Source organism: Nerophis lumbriciformis, linkage group LG20 (genome assembly GCF_033978685.3).
Source record: "Nerophis lumbriciformis linkage group LG20, RoL_Nlum_v2.1, whole genome shotgun sequence".
NCBI classification, from domain to species: Eukaryota; Metazoa; Chordata; class Actinopteri; order Syngnathiformes; family Syngnathidae; genus Nerophis; species Nerophis lumbriciformis.
In genome coordinates, this window is record NC_084567.2 from 106,827 (window position 1) to 129,975 (window position 23,149).

Here is a 23,149-nt window from a genome sequence, read left to right on the forward strand (position 1 = left end):
AGACCTGTCTCCCATTGAAAATGTGTGGCGCATTATGAAGCCTAAAATAGCAGAAGGGAGACCCCCGGACTGTTGAACAACTTAAGCTGTACATCAAGCAAGAATGGGAAAGAATTCCACCTGAGATGCTTCAAAAATGTGTCTCCTCAGTTCCCAAACCTTTACTGAGTGTTGTTAAAAGGAAAGGCCATGTAACACAGTGGTGAACATGCCCTTTCCCAACTACTTTGGCACGTGTTGTAGCCATGAAATTCTAAGTTAATTATTATTTGCAAAAAAAAAAATAAAGTTTATGAGTTTGAACATCAAATATGTTGTCTTTGTAGCATATTCAACTGAATATGGCTTGAAAAGGATTTGCAAATCATTGTATTCCATTTATATTTACATCTAACACAATTTCCCAACGCATATGGAAACGGGATTTGTTTATATATATATGTATATATTTATATATATATATATATATATATATATATATACGTATATGTATGTGTGGGGAAAAAAATCACAAGACTACTTCATCTCTACAGGCCTGTTTCATGAAACAGGCCTGCTAACGTTATAACGTTAGCAGTGAGTTTACAGCCTCACTGATTTAACTACACAGCAAATAAAAGTCACGTTACTTAGCCAATAAACGTTATCTTACATTCAAAACTTACCCTTCTTTGTGCAACTTCAAATGCCGGACGAAGTTGGAAGTTGTTGCCTCTCCATCAGTCATTTTGGAACCGCATGTGTTGCATACTGCAAACCGTTTTGTGTTGACCACCTCGTAATTTTTATACCCAAACAAAATTATTTTAGGTATCATTTTTTTCTTCACTGGCGTGTGGTTTGGACATGTCTTCTTCGTTGGTTGTCCTGCAATTTGATTGGATGAATGCTGTGTGATGAAAACAAAGTAGATGTAATTTGATTGGCTGTTGTACTGAGAGCACACCAGCTGACACACGCAACGCTGATAGACAAGTACACAATGAAAAATACGGAGCGCTCCCGAATAACATTTTCATCTTTGGGTTTTGGGGAAAGTAGCAAGTCATGTCAAGTCATGTCAATTCAAAAGGCTCAAGTCCAAGTGAAGTCACAAGTCATTGATGTTAAAGTCTAAGTCCAGTTGCAAGTCTTTTTACATTTTGTCAAGTCCAGTCTAAAGTCATCAAATTCATGACTCCAGTCTGACTCGAGTCCAAGTCATGTGACTCGAGTCCACACCTCTGCGAAAGGGACACCTTGCTAGTGGGGGTCCACATCCGGGCGGAAGTTAGTATCACATGACTCCAGTGGAGCATTTAAACATGCAAGCAAACAAAAAAAATGATGAAAGACTTTGACTTGAATGACTCTATTTATTATTACAAGACAGGAGAACTACTTGCGGCAGCAGCCGTACACGACACAAAGTCCGCTGCCATCAATGTGCCGCAACCACCGTACCCTCAGCCTGTAGAAATGGGCGTACAGGAAGCAGGAAGTTGGCGTCCACATCCACGTCTCAACTTACTACACAGCCAGGTTTTTAAAAGCTGAGGCCCCTGGCCGATCCTTCTGAGTGAGTGGTCCCCTGGCTGGAGCCAATAATCAATACCGTGAGACCTCCAGATCTGGGATCTCACACGCCATCAAGTCAGGACTGAACATGTTGGAAGGAACATGTGATGGTTTTATGAAAGGAGGCCATGTCTTCTTCTGATGGCTTCTTGACTTGGTGCATCTTCTCCACTTGGTGGGCCAACATGGTGCTCACCTTCCTCTGGTGGGCCAAAGCTTCTTCCTTGTCGCTCAGCTGCAAAACAAGATGGAACCTCCTCATATCACTTGCTCTAGAAGTAGAAAGAAGTACAAGTACCACATAAGAGTACTTCCAGATGTTTAGTGGCAGAGGAAAACTACCTCAACTGCAACTAAATAAATAAGTTATTGTGGATCATGTCCTGTTTTGGCCCACCTCCTCCAGTCAGGACAAAGAAGCAGAATGGAGATCATACCAAGTCCAGAAGTCCATAAAGAGCATCTGGAAGAGCAGTAGACATCTTGGCTTCCTTGTGGGACGGAAGAAGGTGTCTCAGGTTCTCAGTGACACCCCCTGAAGAACCTGCCAACAAATACACATGGAAGTACTACCACAACTAAAGCACTACCACAACTAAAGTACTAAGTGTCTCAGGTTCTCACTGACACCCCCTGAAGAACCTGCCAACAAATACACATGAAAGTACTACCACAACTGAAGTACTACCACAATTAAAGTACTACCACAACTAAAGTACTAAGTGTCTCAGGTTCTCACTGACACCCCCTGAAGAACCTGCCAACAAATACACATGAAAGTACTACCACAACTGAAGTACTACCACAACTAAAGCACTACCACAACTAAAGTACTAAGTGTCTCAGGTTCTCACTGACACCCCCTGAAGAACCTGCCAACAAATACACATGAAAGTACCGTATTTTCCGCACCATTAGCCGCACCTAAAAACCACAAATTTACTCAAAAGCTGACAGTGCGGCTTTTAACCCGGTGCGCTTTATATATGGATTAATATTAAGATTCATTTTCATAAAGTTTCGATCTCGCAACTTAGGTAAACAGCCGCCATCTTTTTTCCCGGTAGAACAGGAAGCGCTTCTTCTTCTACGCAAGCAACCGCCAAGGTAAGCACCCGCCCCCATAGAACAGGAAGCGCTTCTTCTTCTACTGTAAGCAACCACCCGCCCCCGGAAGAAGAAGAAAAAACGCGCGGATATCACCGTACGTTTCATTTCCTGTTTACATCTGTAAAGACCACAAAATGGCTCCTACTAAGCGACAAGGATCCGATTCATGAAAAGACGCAATCTCTCCATCCGCACACGGATTACTACCGTATTTCACAGCAACTGATATTCCTGTGAACCGCACTGTGGAACGGGAGCACGTACGGTGAATATTCGCACCACAGGGAATGAGAAGTCATCCTTCACTGTGGTTCTAGCTTGCCATGCTAACTTCCACCCATGGTGATATTCAAAAGGAAGACCTTGCCAAAAGAGACCTTTCCAGCCGGCGTCATCATAAAAGCTAACTCGAAGGGATGGATGAAGAAAAGATGAGCGAGTGGTTAAGGTAAGTTTAAGTTTACGCGAAGAGGCCAGGTGGCTTTTTTCACGCAGCTCTGTCCATGTTGATATACGTATGTTTGTGATTGCACATTTGCGTACATTTTGGGAGTGAACAGAGTTGTTAGAACGCTGGTTTTTAATATATTATTAAAGTTTGACTGACCTATCTGACTGTTTTTTTGACATTCCTTTAGCGCAGTTAGATGCGGCTTACAACACGGGGCGGCTTATTGGTGGACAAAGTTTTGAAATATGCCGTTCATTGAAGGCGCGGCTTTTAACCCAGGGCGCCTTATGGTGCGGAAAATACGGTACTACCACAACTGAAGTACTACCACAATTAAAGTATTACCACAACTAAAGTACTAAGTGTCTCAGGTTCTCACTGACACCCCCTGAAGAACCTGCCAACAAATACACATGGAAGTACTACCACAACTAAAGTACTACCACAACTAAAGTACTAAGTGTCTCAGGTTCTCACTGACAGTCCCTGAAGAACCTGCCAACAAATACACATGGAAGTACTACCACAACTGAAGTACTACCACAACTAAAGTACTACCACAACTAAAGTACTAAGTGTCTCAGGTTCTCAGTGACAGCCCCTGAAGAACCTGCCAACAAATACACATGGAAGTACTACCACAACTGAAGTACTACCACAACTAAAGTACTAAGTGTCTCAGGTTCTCACTGACACCCGCTGAAGAACCTGCCAACAAATACACACGGAAGTACTACCACAACTGAAGTACTACCACAACTAAAGTACTACCACAACTAAAGTACTAAGTGTCTCAGGTTCTCACCGACACCCCCTGAAGAACCTGCCAACAAATACACATGGAAGTACTACCACAACTAAAGTACTACCACAACTAAAGTACTAAGTGTCTCAGGTTCTCACTGACAGTCCCTGAAGAACCTGCCAACAAATACACATGGAAGTACTACCACAACTGAAGTACTACCACAACTAAAGTACTACCACAACTAAAGTACTAAGTGTCTCAGGTTCTCAGTGACAGCCCCTGAAGAACCTGCCAACAAATACACATGGAAGTACTACCACAACTGAAGTACTACCACAACTAAAGTACTAAGTGTCTCAGGTTCTCACTGACACCCGCTGAAGAACCTGCCAACAAATACACACGGAAGTACTACCACAACTGAAGTACTACCACAACTAAAGTACTACCACAACTAAAGTACTAAGTGTCTCAGGTTCTCACCGACACCCCCTGAAGAACCTGCCAACAAATACACATGGAAGTACTACCACAACTAAAGTACTACCACAACTAAAGAACTAACACAACTAAAGTACTACCACAACTAAAGTACGAACACAACTAAGGTATTAACACAACTAAAGTACTACCACAACTAAAGTACTAACACAACAAAAGTACTACCACAACTGAAGTACTACCACAACTAAAGAACTGACACAACTAAAGTACTACCACAACTAAAGTACGAACACAACTAAGGTATTAACACAACTAAAGTACTACCACAACTAAAGTACTAACACAACAAAAGTACTACCACAACTAAAGTACTACCACAACTAAGGTACTAACACAACTAAAGTACTACCACAACTAAAGTACTCCCACAACTAAAATACTAACACAACTAAAGTACTACCACGACAAAATACTAACACAACTAAAGTACTACCACAACTAAGGTACTACCATAACTAAAGTACTACCACAACTAAGTACTAACACAACTAAAGTACTAACACAACTAAAGTATTAACACAACTAAAGTACGAACTCAACTAAAGTACTAACACAACTAAAGTACTACCACAACTAAAGTACTACAACAACCAAAGTACTAAAAAAACTAAAGTACTACCCTAACTAAAATACTACCACAACTAAAGTACTACCACAACTAAAGTATTAACACAACTAAAGTACGAACTCAATTAGAGTACTAACACAACTAAAGTACTAGCACAACTGAAGTACTAATGCAACTAAAGTCTGAGTAGTCATGAAAAACAACTCACCTTTCTTTGGTAGTGAAATGTACCCATGCAGTACTGGGGTACTGCAGTACTCTGTGAAAGTATACGTACCTTTCAGGATGTTATTTTGAGTGAACATCATCAAGTTGTCACTGCGTTTCTTCATTTGTTGCTCAAAAGCGATACGAAAAGCGTCAGAAACCATCGATGCTTCTTCTCTCCTCCAACGCTCAGCCTCCAGCTGGGAAGTACAAGTACACAGTAAGTACACACTCAAATATAACTACCTTCCTTTCTTTTCTACTGCCGTTTGTTTGTGTTTCCTATCTCCTCATCCTCCTGGGGGCGAGGCAAAAAGTACTACATCACTACATCAAAGAATTTAGTCAATGACTACTACATCACTACATCAAAGAATTTAGTCAATGACTACTACATCACTACTTCAAAGAATTTTGTCAATGAGTAATACATCACTACATCAAATAATTTAGTCAAAAGAGTAGTACATCAATACATCAAATAATTTAGTCAATGAGTACTACATTACTACATCAAATACTTTAGTCAATGAGTACTACATCATTACATCAAAGACTAGTCAATGAGCACTACATCGCCACATCAAAGACATTAGTCAATGAGTACTACGTCACTACTTCAAAGAATTTAGTCAATGACTACTACATCACTACATCAAATAATTTTATCAATGAGTATTACATCACTACATCAAATAGTTTAGTCAATGAGTACTGCATCACTACATCAAAGAATCTAGTCAATGAGTAGTACATCACTACATCAAATAATTTAGTCAATGAGTACTATTATTACTACATCAAATACTTTAGTCAATGAATACTACATCATTACTTCAAAGACTAGTCAACGAGTACTACATCGCTACATCATTGTATTTAGTTAATGAGTATTACTTCACTACATAACTACATCATTGTATTCAGTAAATAAGTATTACATCACTACATAACTCCATCATTGTATTCAGTAATGAATGTTACATTACTAAATTATTAGTTATTGAGTATTATATCACTACATTACTACATCACTATGTTACTGTATTTAGCCAATGAATATGACATCCTTACAGTACTACATCATTGCATTCAGTCAATAAGTACTACAATACACCTTATGGTGCAACCTGGACACATCATCAGTGATTCTCCCGGGATCATAGGGTGTTTCGGGTCTTAATCAAACACTCTCACCCGGGCGACATGTGTCCAGGTAGCGCACTACGCCACGCGTTCCCCCTCCTCAACAAGAGCCAACGTGAAGCCTTTTCAGACGCTTCCAAGATGTTTTTTATGGCTCTTCGCCTGTGCAGTCCACAAATCCCAAGGAGCCCCAGGACCCGGTGTAAGGACTTGCCTGCAAAACCCCTGCATCCCACCTCAATAGGCTTGCCTTCCACCCATTTCTCCAGCACTCAGCCACAAGATCTGCGTACTTTGCCCTCTTCCTTTCCTGAGCTTCCTCCATTCTGTCCTCCCAGGGTACAGTTAGCTCAAGGAGCACCACCTGCTTGCTGGCTCCAGACATCAAGACCATGTCTGACCGGAGTGTCGTAGTTGCGATGATGTCTGGGAATCGCAACTGCCTCCCTAGGTCAACCAGGAGCTGCCAGTCCCTTGCTGTTGTTAGCAGGCCCCACTGGGTCTTCTTGGAGGGTTGAGCTGATCTTCCTCTCAAAACCCCCCACAATGGTCATTGGGAATTCGTACATCAGCAGCAGCCAGAAGAGACGAGACAGGATGCCATGCTGATAAATCCAGGCCTTGAACTTCCCAGGGAGTCCTGACTTGTCCACAGCTGAGAGCCACGTGCTGAGGTTATTGCTGGTAGCTTCACGTGCAGCGATATCCTTCAGATCGCTAGTGAAGAGCTTGCCCAGGCTCTTCACTGGCTTTTCTGACACAGATGGAATTTGGGTGTCTGCCAGACTGAAGCGAAAATGATCGGTTACCTTTCCTTTCCTCAAGATGAAGGACCTGGACTTAGCTGGCTTGAAACTCATTCTTGCTCAACGAATGAGTCGATCAAGTCCTTGAAGGAGCCATCTGCATCCAGGCACTGATGTTGTAGTTACTGTGAGATCATCCATGAATGCTCTAATCGGAGGTTGCCGGGTGCCGGATATGGACCAAGGGCCTCTGCACTCTGCTTCCGCAGACTTTACGAGCATATTCATGGCTAGTGCAAACAGGGACACAGAGATTGTACAGCCTGTGACCTTTCTCCAGACAATGCCAATCTGATGTGTAAGTGCCAGAGGCAGTGTTGGGTTGGTTACTGAAAACCAGTAACTAGTTACAGTTACTAGTTACTTTATTTCAAAAGTAACTCAGTTACTAACTCAGTTACTTACCCTAAAAAGTAATGCGTTACTGTGAAAAGTAATTATTTAGTTACTTCTTTTTTTCTTCTTTTTTTTTAAGGCTCCCATTAATGCCCTTTTAGCCTTTATTTCAGTACTGTTATTGCACTGGAGAATAATACAATGTGTTGATCAACTTGACATGCATTTGCATCACTCAACTCTGCTAAGCAATGTGCTCTACATACAACACACAAAGACAATGATATGTTTCAAAGGGCCAATTTATTTCAGGCCAGAACAAATTGACAAAACTATTTTAAATAGCTGCAACATAAGTAACAAACAGCATAATAACAACATAGCTGTAAACCTGGCTTCACCCAAGGAAGGCACACATGACATACACAAAGCCTAACCAGGCATTTTTTCTCTCCCAAGGAATTCGGAAATAAAATCATGTCTTCAGGAGATCAACACTGTACTGAAGCCCAGAACACTACGCATTTCCCCAGTTTTAGTTTAGAGATAAGGAAAGATTGTCCTGGCCCACTAGGATCCCTCTTTATGTTTGTTTGTGAACGCTATAGTCTATACATTTAGAGTGATGTGACAATCAAACACTCTAGAAGTCTAGAATGAAAGAGCAACAGTATATAAGATAATTGACATAGAGTGTGTATCTTCAGTGCTGAATGATGAGCAGAGGCAGAGTTTGGAGTGTTTTCTTTAGCTCGCTTTCCATGTTTATGTGCTCACTGTCCAGGTAAGTGGAACATGTTTTCCGTGCCATTTGCTGTTTGACGCCGGTATCATGCTAATTAGCTGCCTGAAAGCGGGTGACTCCACTGTAGAAATATCATGCATGTCTTCTAGCACATATGCTACAATGGCTCTATCAACTTTGTCCTAGCTAGCAGTCCCTCCGTTAAAATCCTTAAGTGGAGCTGAAGTGGCATCGGAGTCTGCGTCTCTCTTTACTAGCTTCGTCGAAGCATGTTGCTTTTGTCGCTGTTTCAGCAGATTTGAATTGCTGTTTTGGGCAGTAGATAGGATCTTTGATCCAAGACACAACTTACATTTAACTAAAATGTTCTTTTCTTTGTGCTCGACAAGAAAAGTAGTGAGAATATCTCCATGTTAAGAAACTCGACTTCTGGCGCCGCCAGGATGTCTTGTTAGTAAACACACACACACACAAAGCTACAAGTTGTATTGGTGATGAAAGGTGTTACAAGTTGTATTGGTGATGAAAGGTGTTTGGCAACATTTACCTCCTGCTGAAGTTGGAGCAGCTTCTTCTGGCAAGCTCTTCTCTGCATGCACGGACAGGGTTCAGTACAACAGTGACACCTGCAGGCTCCTCTCTGCACTGCAGGCTAAACCACAGGAGAACAACAACCATTCAGAGAAAGTGTCCGCAAAATTGGGATCATCCATCCATCCAGCCATTTTCCACCGCTTGTCCCCCTCGGGGTCACAGTGGGGACAAGCGGTGGATCATTTACAAAAATTACAATTGCATACACAATGACTCATTTGTATACACAATATCTCATTTGTATACACAATGACTCTTTTGTATACACAATGACTCACTTGTATACACAATGACTCATTTGTATACAATGATCATGGCCAGCAATAATATTCACTTATGATTATTTTGGGTAGATGCATTATACAATGAACATAGAGTATGTATATAAACACATACTGTATGTATATACTGTTATGTAATGTATACTATTTAATACATACAATATGTATATACTGTTATGTAATGTATACTATTTAATACATACAGTATGTACATACTGTTGTATAAAGTATAATACATAATACATACAGAATGTATATACTGTTATGTAATATACATACAAACTACAGAAGCAGTGCAGTTGTGTAAATGGTCAATAAAAAGAGAATACAACAAATCCTTTTCAACTTATATTCAATTGAATAGACTGCAAAGACAAGATATTTCATGTTCACACTGAGAAACTTTGGTAATTTTTGCAAATATTCGCTCATTTGGAATTTGATGCCTGCAACATGTTTCAAAAAAGCTGGCACAAGTGGCAAAAAAGAGTGAGAAAGTTGAGGAATGCTCATCAAAGACTTATTTGGAACATAACACAGGTGAACAGGCTAATTGGGAACAGGTGGGTGCCATGATTGGGTATAAAAGCAGCTTCCATGAAATGCTCAGTCATTCACAAACAAGGATGGGGCGAGGGTCACCACTTTGTCAACAAATGCCTGAGCAAATTGTTGAACAGTTTAAGAAAAACCTTTCTCAAGCAGCTATTGCAAGGAATTTAGGGATTTCACCATCTACGCTCCGTAATATCATCAAAGGGTTCAGAGAATGTGGAGAAATCACTGCACGTAAGCAGCTAAGCCCGTGACCTTCCATCCCTCAGGCTGTACTGCATCAACAAGCCACATCAGTGTGTAAAGGATATCACCACATGGGCTCAGGAACACTTCAGAAACCCACTGTCAGTAACTACAGTTGGTCGCTACATCTGTAAGTGCAAGTTAAAACTCTCCTATGCAAGGCGAAAACCGTTTATCAACAACACCCAGAAACGCCGTCGGCTTCGCTGGGCCTGAGCTCATCTAAGATGGACTGATACAAAGTGGAAAAGTGTTCTGTGGTCTGACGAGTCCACATTTCAAATTGTTTTCTGAAACTGTGGACGTCGTGTCCTCCGGACCAAAGAGGAAAAGAACCATCCGGATTGTTCTAGGGTGAAAGTGTAAAAGGCAGCATGTGTGATGGTATGGGGGTGTATTAGTGGCCAAGACATGGGTAACTTACACATCTGTGAAGGCACCATTAATGCTGAAAGGTACATACAGGTTTTGGAGCAACATATGTTGCCATCCAAGTGACGTTACCATGGACGCCCCTGCTTATTTCAGCAAGACAATGCCAAGCCACGTGTTACATCAACGTGGCTTCATAGTAAAAGAGTGCGGGTACTAGACTGGCCTGCCTGTAGTCCAGACCTGTCTCCCATTGAAAATGTGAAGCCTAAAATAGCACAACGGAGACCTCCGGACTGTTGAACAACTTAAGCTGTACATCAAGCAAGAATGGGAAAGAATTCCACCTGAGAAGCTTCAAAAATGTGTCTCCTCAGTTCCCAAACCTTTACTGAGTGTTGTTAAAAGGAGAGGTGATGCAACACAGTGGTGAACATGCCCTTTCCCAACTACTTTGGCACGTGTTGCAGCCATGAAATTCTAAGTTAATTATTAATTGCAAAAAAAATAAAGTTTATGAGTTTGAACATCAAATATGTTGTCTTTGTAGCATATTCAACTGAATATGGCTCGAAAAGGATTTGCAAATCAGTTTATTCCGTTTATATCTAACACAATTTCACAACTCATATGGAAACGGGGTTTGTACATGCTGGTATATAGCGTATACCATTTAGTACATACTGTATGTACATGTAAGAGTATAAAGTACTATTAAGGATGTTGACGTGAGTGACATGTTCTGACCTCCAGAAGACCGACGTTCCCCTCAGACCGGTACTGATCTTTGTTTCTTTGGTGAGTGTTCTGTTCCGTCACCTTCAGCATAGAAACAATCTCCAAGCACTCATGCTGCCTCAACACTGCACACATCCATGCACGTAAAGACACACAAAGGCAAGAACATTGTGTCAAGTTGGCAGCACTCATGCAGCCTCCACACTGCACACACATCCATGCACTCGAAGACAAGATTGTTGTGTAAAGTTGGCAGCACTCATGCAGCCTCCACACTGCACACACATCCAAGCACACAAAGACAATATCATTGTGTAAAGTTGGCAGCACTCATGCAGCCTCCACACTGCACACACATCCAAGCACACAAAGACAATATCATTGTGTAAAGTTGGCAGCACTCATGCAGCCTCCACACTGCACACACATCCACACACACAAAGATAAGATCATTGTGTCAAGTTGGCAGCACTCATGCAGCCTCCACACTGCACACACATCCAAGCACACAAAGACAATATCATTGTGTAAAGTTGGCAGCACTCATGCAGCCTCCACACTGCACACACATCCATGCACACAAAGACAAGATCATTGTGTCAAGTTGGCAGCACTCATGCAGCCTCCACACTGTACACACATCCATGCACACAAAGACAAGCATGTTGTGTCAAGCATGTGGTGAGGCTGCATGAGTGCTGCCAGCACTGGAGAGCTGAGATTGATGAATAGAAGAATGAATTGGTATATAGAAAGGACTTCATGTTGTATATGATCCAAGTACTTTTGTGAGATACTGCAATATGAAAGGTTTATTTTCTTGACCTGAGTTTTCCACTTGCTGCCTCTCAACTTCTTTGTCTCTCTCCTCTAGTTTGTCTGCCAGAGTCTTGTTCTCGCTCAGCATTCTGACTCCAATCACAAGAAACCCAGGGAGTACTTTGGGAAATACTGCATAGTATGGTAGATTTGGGAGTACTATCAAGCTCACACGCAGTATTTCTGCTCCCACGACTGCTCACTCTTCTTCATCTGCAACTGCTTCAAACTCAACTCCCACTGCAAGCTGTTCACTTCCTGCATACAAAACACTTCTTTAGTACTTCCTAGTAGTTGTACTTTGTAGTAGTTGTACTCTCGTCGTGTACTTTGTAGTAGTTGTACTCCAGTAGCGTATCGTAGATTCAATGAACTTTAATGTCATATGTTTGCTTCCTGGACACAGTACACACAAACCACCTATTTAGTACTTCTTTGTCGTCGTACTCTGGTAGTGTACTTTGTAGTAGTTGTACTCTAGTAGTGTACTTTGTAGTAGTTGTACTCTAGTGGTGTATATTAGGATTCAAGGAACTTTAATGGCTGATGTTTGCTTCCTGGACACAGTACACACAAAACACCTGTTTAGTACTTCCTAGTAGTTGACTCTGGTAGTGTACTTTGTAGTAGTTTTACTCTAGTCGTGTACTTTGTGGTAGTTGTACTCTAGTAGTGTATTGTAAATTCAAGGAACTTTAATGTCACATGTTTGCTTCCTGGACACAGTACACACAAAACACCTATTTAGTACATCCTAGTGGTTGTACTCTAGTAGTGTACTTTGTAGTAGTTGTACTCTATTAGTGTGTAGTAGGATTCAAGGAACTTTAATGTCTGATGTTTGCTTCCTGGACCCAGTATACACAAAACACATGTTTAGTAGTGTATAGTACTTGTAGTGGTCTATAGTACTTCATGGTAGTTGTAGTGGTGTATAGTACTTTACAGTAGTGAATAGCACTTTATAGTAGTTTTGGTAGTGTATAGTACTTCATGGTAGTTGTAGTGGTGTATAGTACTTTATAGTAGTGAATAGCACTTTATAGTAGTTGTAGTAGTGTATAGTACTTCATGGTAGTTGTAGTAGTGTATAGTACTTTGCAGTCGTGAATAGTACTTTATAGTAGTTTTAGTAGTGTATAGTACTTTACAGTAGTGAATAGCACGGTATAGTAATTGTAGTCATGTATAGTTCTTTGTGGAAGTTGTATTTGTCTGTAGTACTTTATAATAGTTGTAGTAGTGTAAAGTACTTTGTAGTAGTTGCATTAGTATATAGTAGTTGTATTAGTGTATAGTACTTTACAGTAGTTGTATTAGTATATAGTACTTTATAGTAGTTGTGATAATGTATAGTACTTTATAGTAGTTGTAGTAGTTTATAGTACTTTATAGTAATTGTGATAATGTAAATGTAAACAACAAGGCAGAATAATAAACAACAAGGTAGTAAACCATAAACAAGGCAGTAAAAACAAACAACAAGAAAATAAAAAATAAAAACAACAACAAGGCAGTAAACAATAAACAACAACAATAACAAGGCAGTAAACAAAGAACAATGAACAACAGCAATGCAATAAACTTAAACAACAAGGCAGTTAACAAACAACAACAAGGTAGTACAAAAAAGAACAACAAGGTAGTAAACAATGAACAACAACAACAGCAATGCAATAAACTTAAACAAGGAAGTAAACAATAAACAACAGGGCAGTAAATGAACAAAAACAAGGCAGTAGACAATGAAAAACAACAATGAAGTAAACAATAAACAACAACAACAACAACCAGGCAGTAAACCATAAACAACAACAAGGCAGTAAACAATAAACAACAGCAACAAGGAAGTAAACAATAAACAACAAAGCCATAAATAAATAACAACCAGGCAGTAAACAATAAACAATAACATGGCAGTAAACACTAAACAGCAACAACAAGGCAGTAAACAAACAAGGCAGTAAACAATAAACAACAACAAGGCAGGAAAAATAAACAACAATGTAGTAAACCATAAACAACTAGGCAGTAAAAATAAAACACAACACGGAAGTAAACAATAATAAATAAATAAAAAGCCAGTAAACAATAAACAACAACAACGAGGCGGTAAACAATAAACAAGGAAGTGAACATTAAACAACAACAACAAGGCAGTAGACAATAAACAACAACATCAAGGCAGTAAACAATAAACAAAAACAACAAGGCAGTTGACAAACAACACGGCATTAAACAATAAACAACAAGGAAGTAAACAAACAACAAGGCTGTGAACAATAAACAACAACAGGGAAGTGAACAGTAAACAACAACAATAAGGCAGTACATTATAAACAACAACAAAAAGGCAGTAAACTATAAACAACAACAAAAACATGTCCGATTGGCAGCCGCAGTGTTTGTGGTCGACGTGTGTCCTCGATTTTGAAATGTGTTTTGAAGCTGTCCTTGTATTTTTGAATGGTAACATTTTCAAGGCAACGTGCTGGGAACAGTTTCATGCATCAGTGTGTGGCCATCATCAGTGTGTGGCCATCATCAGGTGTGGCCATCATCAGTGTGTGGCCATCATCAGAGTGTGGCCATCATCAGAGTGTGGCCATCATCAGTGTGTGGCCATCATCAGTGTGTGGCCATCATCAGAGTGTGGCCATCATCAGAGTGTGGCCATCATCAGTGTGTGGCCATCATCAGTGTGTGGCCATCATCAGTGTGTGGCCATCATCAGTGTGTGGCCATCATCAGTGTGTGGCCATCATCAGAGTGTGGCCATCATCAGTGTGTGGCCATCATCAGAGTGTGGCCATCATCAGTGTGTGGCCATCATCAGTGTGTGGCCATCATCAGTGTGTGGCCATCATCAGTGTGTGGCCATCATCAGAGTGTGGCCATCATCAGTGTGTGGCCATCATCAGTGTGTGGCCATCATCAGTGTGTGGCCATCATCAGTGTGTGGCCATCATCAGAGTGTGGCCATCATCAGTGTGTGGCCATCATCAGTGTGTGGCCATCATCAGTGTGTGGCCATCATCAGTGTGTGGCCATCATCAGTGTGTGGCCATCATCAGTGTGTGGCCATCATCAGTGTGTGGCCATCATCAGTGTGTGGCCATCATCAGTGTGTGGCCATCATCAGTGTGTGGCCATCATCAGAGTGTGGCCATCATCAGAGTGTGGCCATCGCTGGGATTCAAAGGAGATGGAAGGACTAAATAATGGCAAATAGCCTCCACTCTTCCTAATGAACTTGAAGAGACTGATTGGAAACATAAAACAGACGCTGAGAAGCACTGGAATAACCCGCAAAAGAAGGCGTGCGCGAGGATCAAAAACAGGCGGCAGAAAATAAGAGTTCCAGAAGGACACAGACAGAGCGAGCCCCATGCAAAGAAGGGTTAGGGTGAGTGTCCTGGCTGAAATACGCGGTGTTAAACCTGACCGAGAGAAGCCGCGCGTGCCAAAGTTAATTAACTCTCTGCAACGTGAGGTCATTGATGAACAAAACTGACCAATATGAACTGTTGCTGAAAACTTTAGATGCAGACATTGGGTGCGTTGCTGAGACGTGGATGCACAAACATATTCCGGATGAATGGTTGTCAGTCAAGGACTAGCAACTGTTTAGGAGAGACAGAAATGGAAAAAGTGGAGGGGGCGTGGCTGTCTACTGTCGTGAGAGACTGCAGGCAAAAAGAAGAGAGGACCTGGAGAGTGGTGACTTTCAATGTGCATGGGTTCAGACCCCCAGCAGTGTCTCAACCATATTTGTGGGAAACCTATATCACCCACCATGGGCAGAGAAAAAATCGTGCCAGGACCAAGTCCTGGAGTATTTAATAACCACCCTAGACACAATTAAAGCGTCTTCCCCCATATGGGGCTATATTTGTGGGGGGATTTCAATAAACTGCCCACAAAAATGCTGACCTCCTTCCACCCCGATATTCGGCAGATAGTTAAACGTCATACACGTGGGCAAGCCACCCAAGATCTATCCATCCATCCATCTTCTTCCGCTTATCCGAGGTCGGGTCGCGGGGGCAGCAGCCTAAGCAGGGAAGCCCAGACTTCCCTCTCCCCAGCCACTTCGTCCAGCTCCTCCCGGGGGATCCCGAGGCGTTCCCAGGCCAGCCGGGAGACATAGTCTTCCCAACGTGTCCTGGGTCTTCCCCGTGGCCTCCTACCGGTCGGACGTGCCCTAAACACCTCCCGAGGGAGGCGATCGGGTGGCATCCTGACCAGATGCCCGAACCACCTCATCTGGCTCCTTTCCATGTGGAGGAGCAGCGGCTTTACTTTGAGCTCCCCCCGGATGACAGAGCTTCTCACCCTATCTCTAAGGGAGAGTCCTGCCACCCGGCGGAGGAAACTCATTTGGGCCGCTTGTACCCGTGATCTTGTCCTTTCGGTCATAACCTAAAGCTCATGACCATAGGTGAGGATGGGAACGTAGATCGACCGGTAAATTGAGAGCTTTGCCTTCCGGCTCAGCTCCTTCTTCACCACAACGGATCGATACAGCGTCCGCATTACTGAAGATGCCGCACCGATCCGCCTGTCGATCTCACCATCCACTCTTCCCTCACTCGTGAACAAGACTCCGAGGTACTTGAACTCCTCCACTTGGGGCAGGGTCTCCTCCCCAACCCGAAGATGGCATTCCACCCTTTTCCGGGCGAGAACCATGGACTCGGACTTGGAGGTGCTGATTCTCATCCCAGTCGCTTCACACTCGGCTGCGAACCGATCCAGCGAGAGCTGAAGATCCTGGCCAGATGAAGCCATCAGGACCACATCATCTGCAAAAAGCAGAGACCTAATCCTGCAGCCACCAAACCGGATCCCCTCAACGCCTTGACTGCGCCTAGAAATTCTGTCCATAAAAGTTATGAGATCTGATTTTTACAAACATGGCTAGCTTCTACAGCCCCCCAACCACCCTTGCCCCCCTAGGTGCAAGCGACCACAAGTGCTTGGTGCTGAGCCCAGTGAATACAACAGGGCAGAAACAACAAGTGAAGAGGAGGAGGGCTCGATTAGTGACCACAGAAAGAAAAGAGGCTCTGTCAACATGCATCACTATGACTGACTGGTCTGCTGGCTATGAGGCTGTGGACATCAGCAAGTTTTAACAACTACATCCAGACAGCAATGGACATATGCATGCCTGTGCGACTGAAAAAAATGACAAAAGCGGACAAACCATGGATGACAGAGAAAATAAAACAGGCTATAAAGAAAAGACAAAAAGCCCACAATAAATGGGGAAAGTGGGAAAATGGAGAGAAATCAGAAACTCCGTCCAAAGACTTATATGCAAGGCAAAGACTAGATATTATAAAAATGAAATGCAAAACCTAAAGAAAAAGAACCCCAAGGAGTGGTGGGACTATATAAATAAAGGACTAAATCATCAACTGATGGAACAATCAAAATACAAGAAGTTGAAGAGGACAAAGCTGCAGAAGCCCTGAACAACTTCTTTGCAGAGTCGTGGACTAAAGCAACGCCCTATTGTGTATATCCCCTACCAAGAGCTACACCAAGTGACATCTGTAGCATAGGTGAGATGAAGCTAGCCCTCACTCGGCTGGACCCCCAGAAAGCAAGTGGGTCGGATGGTATTCCCACCTGGCTGCTGAAAGAACATGCAGAGGACCTGGCACCGGTCATCACACATCTGGCCAACTGCTCTTTCCAACAGGGCTGTGTCCCCGATGTATGGAAAGAGTCAAATGTCTGTCCCATACCCAAAGGCCAAGACCCTGGCTCAATCTCAAACTGGCGTCCTATCCCACCAACTTCTTGTGTGGGGAAAACAATAGAACGTTTTGTGTTGAAAAAGCTTATGCCAACCGTGCTTGACGTGTGTAAAAATCAATATGCATATCTGCCCAAGCACAGTACTACGACGGCTCTAGTCAGGGCAATGCACACCTGGCTTACCGAAACCGACTCCACTGTTGGCAGATATGTGGAGAGCTTTTGATGTAATTGACCATGGGATCCTGATGCAAAACATACTGGACCTAGGACTGTGCCCATATCTGACAGCCTGGCTACTGTCGGAGGCAGATATTTACATATATCCGAATTTAAGTGTTACTTCTTTTTATTTCATAATCATATTACAAAACAGCTAGTGTTTTTCTTCCAAATGTGGTCTTTTGGTTGTCTGCAAAACTGTGTGCTTAACCTTGAGTGAGGAATGTTAGAGAGAGAGATAATAAGCATGTGTTTTGGCTAGAGAGACATGACTGCCAGGGGGGGAGGAAGAGAGACTTAAGAGGAGAGGGGGTTTGGTCGGGGGGGGGGGGGGGGGGGGGCAGACCATCTTGGCAGCGCGATTGAATGTTCTATGCTGGACTGGTCTCAATGTATATGCAAAGCTTTGCAAATATATTACAAAATACCTATTCTGTCTCTGGTGGTTTTTCAACTCAGCTTTAAGTGTCGTAAAGAGCTTGGGAGCGACTTGTGACTGAATTCCCTGGGGGGAACAACTGGTCCAAAACGCAACACTACATAGTTACATCTCAGGAAGAAGACAGAGAGTGGTGGCAAATGGAGCTCACAGCCCCTGGATTGAAGTTACATCTGGGGTGCCACAAGGGGGTGTTGTCTCCCCATATTTCTTCCTCCTTTATATGGCCACCCGGGATGCTGTGTTTGAGGACACCCTTGATGTCGGATATGCAGACGACATCGGGCTATCGAGAGCGATCCCCATATCCAGCATCATGTCAGACACAACCATGTGCCAGGAGGCACAAAGGCTGGACGAATGGGCAGCAAATAAGAAAATGATACTCAACAGGAAGAAGTCGGTAGAACTCCAGATATGTTTTGCCCGAAATCCATCACAACCTCCTGCACTGATGTTGGGGGGACAGGAGGTCCCTGTCGTGGAAACAACAAAGTACCTGGGTTACCACCTCGATCAAAACCTGACTGGAGATGTGCACATCGAGAAGGCAATAAAAAACGCCTCCAAGCGGCTGCACGACCTCACAGTCATGGCGAGACATGGACGACCTGCAGACGACCTTGTTACCATCTACTCAACTCTCATCAGGCCGTGTCTGGAATATAGCTCAGTGCTCTTAGTGGGCTGCTCCAAAAAACAACAGGCAGAGCTAGAGCGAGTCCAGAAACATGCCTGTAAAATCATTACGAGGAGAGCTGGAAACATCTCACAACCCCTACCATCACTCCAGAGCAGGAGAGAGTTTGCTGCAGTGAAGCTGGTCAGGGATATGCATGATGAGCAACACCCTCTGCATGACCTGCTACCTCCAACACCAACACCAGGTCATCTGCATGAGCTGCTACCTCCAACACCAACACCAGGTCATCTGCATGAGCTGCTACCTCCAACACCACTGCCAGGACATTGAGGAACCAACAGAAGCTGGCTGAAACCGAGCCCAAAGCCAAGACAAAGACACTTAAAAACTTGACCCTGCATACTGCAATTAAACTGTATAATGATAATGAAATAAGTAATACAGTCATATAGCAGAATGCTAATAGTTTCCATGCTGCTGTTGCCCTGAATATGTTTACTTTAATATAAAATACTGTCTGTTCTTTTCATTTTTATTTATTTTTGTTTGTTTGATATTCATTGTAAAGTTCAGCTGTTTTTTCAGTGGGGCCCTGCATGACTCCACTGCAAGCATGAATGAATAAAGTCAAGTCAAGTCAAGTCAGTCAACAACAACATCAAGGCAGTAAACAATAAACAAAAACAACAAGGCAGTTGACAAACAACACGGCATTAAACAATAAACAACAAGGAAGTAAACAAACAACAAGGAAGTAAACAAACAACAAGGCATTGAACAATAAACAACAACAGGGAAGTGAACAGTAAACAACAACAATAAGGCAGTACATTATAAACAACAACAAAAAGGCAGTAAACTATAAACAACAACAAAAACAAGGCAGTAAACAAATGACAAGGCAGTAAAGAATAAACAAACTTAACCGTAAACAATGAACAACAACAACATCAAGGCAGTAAACAAACAAGGCAGTAAACAACAATAAAGCGGTAAACAATAAACAACAAGGCAGTGAACAATAAACAACAAGGCAGTAAAAAATACACAAGGCCGTAAACAATAAACAACAACAAGGCAATAAAAATGAACAAGGGTGTAAACAATAACAAGGCAGTAAAAAAAAAAAACAACAAGAAGGCAGTAAACAATGTACAACAACAAGGAAGTAAACAATACACAACAAAAAGGAAGTAAACAATAAACAACAACAACGAGGTGTAAACAATGAACAACAACACAGTAAATGATAAAAGACAACAAAGCAGTAAACAAACAACAAGGCAGTAAACAAACAACAACAACAAGGCAGTAAACAATAAATAACAACAAGGCAGTGAACAATAAATAAGGCAGTAAAAAATAAACAAAAAGGCAGTAAACAATAAACAACAACAAGGCAGTAAAAATAAACAATAGCAACAACAAGGCAGTAAACAATAAACAACAACAAGGCAGTAAACAATAAACAACAACAAGGCAGTAAACAATAAACAACAACAAGGCAGTAAACAATATACAACAACATAGCAGTAAACAATAAACAACAAGGCAGAAAACAATAAACAATGACAAGAAAGTAAACAAACAACAACAAGAAAGTAAACAATGACCAACAACAACAAGGCAGTAAAAAATAAACAACAACAAGGCAGTAAACAAACAACAACAAGGCAGTAAACAATAATTTACAACAAGGCAGAAAACAAACAACAACAACAACAAGGCAGTAAAGAATCAACAAAAACAAGGAAGTAAACAATAAACAACAAGGCTGTAAACAAACACCAACAACAAGGCAGTAAACAATAAACACCAAGGCAGTAAACAAACAAGGCAGTAAACAATAAATAACAACAACAAGGCTATAAACAAACAACAAGTCAGTAAACAATAAATACCAACAACAAGGCCGTAAACAAACACCAACAACAAGGCAGCAAACAACAACAAGGCAGTAAACAAACAACAACAGGCAGTAAACATTAAACAACAACAAGGCAGTAAACAATAAATAACAACAACAAGGCACGTTAGTGTGCTTCTTAGAGTGCCTGATGAATTGTTGATGTCTATCATACAGAAAATAAACAAAGACCAAAAAGGCACAAAAAACAATGAGCCTTGTTGTATAACATGGTCAAACAAATACGTTGATTGATTGATTGATTGATTGATTGATTGATTGATTGATTGAAAACTTATTACCGTCTCCAGTGCTTTGGCCCTCTCCTCACTTTTGTGCAGCAAGCTTTGAGTGTGACTTGTGGCTTTGTCAAGGATGGCCTGAGTGAAGAACAAGAAGACAACAACAACAACAACAATAAGACAAAAACAAAACAAAAACAAGACAGCAAGACATCAACAAGAAGACAACAACAATAAGACCCCATCAAGACAACAACACAACAAAGACAAGACAACAAGACGACGACAACAACAAGACAACAACAACGACAATATTACAACAATAACAAGATAAGAACAAGAAGACAACAACATCAACAAGAAGACAGCAAGAAGACAACAACAGCAAGACAGCAACAACAACAACAAGACAACAACAATATGACAACAAGACAATAATACAAAGACAACAACATCAACAACAAGACAACAAAAACACAACAACAACAAGACAACGACAACAAGACAGCAACAACAACATCAAAATAACAAGAAGACAATGACAACAAGACAGCAACAACAACACAACAACAACAAGACAACATCAAGACAACAACAACATCTTTGTCTCACTTTGACTTGTACTGTGTTCAAACCACAGATAGTTATTGACTTTGACTTGTACTGTGTTCAAACCACAGATAGTTATTGACTTTGACTTGTACTGTGTTCAAACCACAGATAGTTATTGACTTTGACTTGTACTGTGTTCAAACCACAGATAGTTATTGACTTTGACTTGTACTGTGTTCAAACCACAGATAGTTATTGACTTTGACTTGTACTGTGTTCAAACCACAGATAGTTATTGACTTTGACTTGTACTGTGCTCAAACCACAGATAGTTATTGACTTTGACTTGTACTGTGTTCAAACCACAGATAGTTATTGACTTTGACTTGTACTGTGTTCAAACCACAGATAGTTATTGACTTTGACTTGTACTGTGTTCAAACCACAGATAGTTATTGACTTTGACTTGTACTGTGTTCAAACCACAGATAGTTATTGACTTTGACTTGTACTGTGTTCAATCCACAGATAGTTATTGACTTTGACTTGTACTGTGTTCAAACCACAGATAGTTATTGACTTTGACTTGTACTGTGTTCAAACCACAGATAGTTATTGACTTTGACTTGTACTGTGTTCAAACCACAGATAGTTATTGACTTTGACTTGTACTGTGTTCAAACCACAGATAGTTATTGACTTTGACTTGTACTGTGCTCAAACCACAGATAGTTATTGACTTTGACTTGTACTGTGTTCAAACCACAGATAGTTATTGACTTTGACTTGTACTGTGTTCAAACCACAGATAGTTATTGACTTTGACTTGTACTGTGTTCAAACCACAGATAGTTATTGACTTTGACTTGTACTGTGTTCAAACCACAGATAGTTATTGACTTTGACTTGTACTGTGTTCAAACCACAGATAGTTATTGACTTTGACTTGTACTGTGATCTAAACACAGATAGTTATTGACTTTGACTTGTACTGTGTTCAAACCACAGATAGTTATTGATGACACTTCCAACCTTCCAAAGACTTCTTGACACGTTTGTGCTTAACCAAGCTCTTACTGTACTTCCTGTCACGTGACAGTCATGTGACTCCTCCAGCTCATTCCTCATTGGCTTGTGACCATCAAGGTACTTGTCAAGTACTCCAATTTTACAATTCAAGCACACTTCTTGGGGAAACTAGCTAGCGCAAAATAGCACTATCAGCTGTTAGCAAGGCAATGCTAATGCAACTAGTCACAGTCACAAAACAAGTCTGTATGAATATGTGGATCATTTACATTGAATATGTGGATCATTTACATTGAACATGTGGATCATTAAGATTGAACATGTGGATCATTTTGATTGAACTTGTGGATCATTTTGATTGAACGTGTGGATCATTTTGATTGAACGCGTGGATTATTTTGATTGAACATGTGAATCATTAAGATTGAATATGTGGATCATTGAGATTAAATATTTGGATCATTTAGATTGAATATGTGGATCATTTAGATTGAGCATGTGGATCATTTAGATTGAACATGTGGATCATTTAGAGTGAACATGTGGATCATTAAGATTGAGTAT

General features: G+C 41.4%; 1 protein-coding gene across 1 annotated transcript in view; it reads right to left on the bottom strand.

The window, feature by feature from the left end:
• Positions 1-1,385: 1,385 nt before the first annotated feature.
• The window catches only part of LOC133619840 (cell cycle checkpoint protein RAD17-like), a 70,735-nt gene continuing 48,971 nt past the window's right edge, over positions 1,386-23,149 (bottom strand). The window contains exons 19-26 of the mRNA XM_072915280.1: positions 21,065-21,142; positions 11,956-12,041; positions 11,790-11,872; positions 10,974-11,089; positions 8,726-8,830; positions 5,216-5,345; positions 1,995-2,101; positions 1,386-1,792 (exon numbers count right to left, since the gene is read on the bottom strand). Of these exons, the coding sequence (XP_072771381.1) occupies positions 1,634-1,792; positions 1,995-2,101; positions 5,216-5,345; positions 8,726-8,830; positions 10,974-11,089; positions 11,790-11,872; positions 11,956-12,041; positions 21,065-21,142 (864 nt within the window). The 3' untranslated portion in view covers positions 1,386-1,633. The remainder of the gene's footprint in view (positions 1,793-1,994; positions 2,102-5,215; positions 5,346-8,725; positions 8,831-10,973; positions 11,090-11,789; positions 11,873-11,955; positions 12,042-21,064; positions 21,143-23,149) is intronic.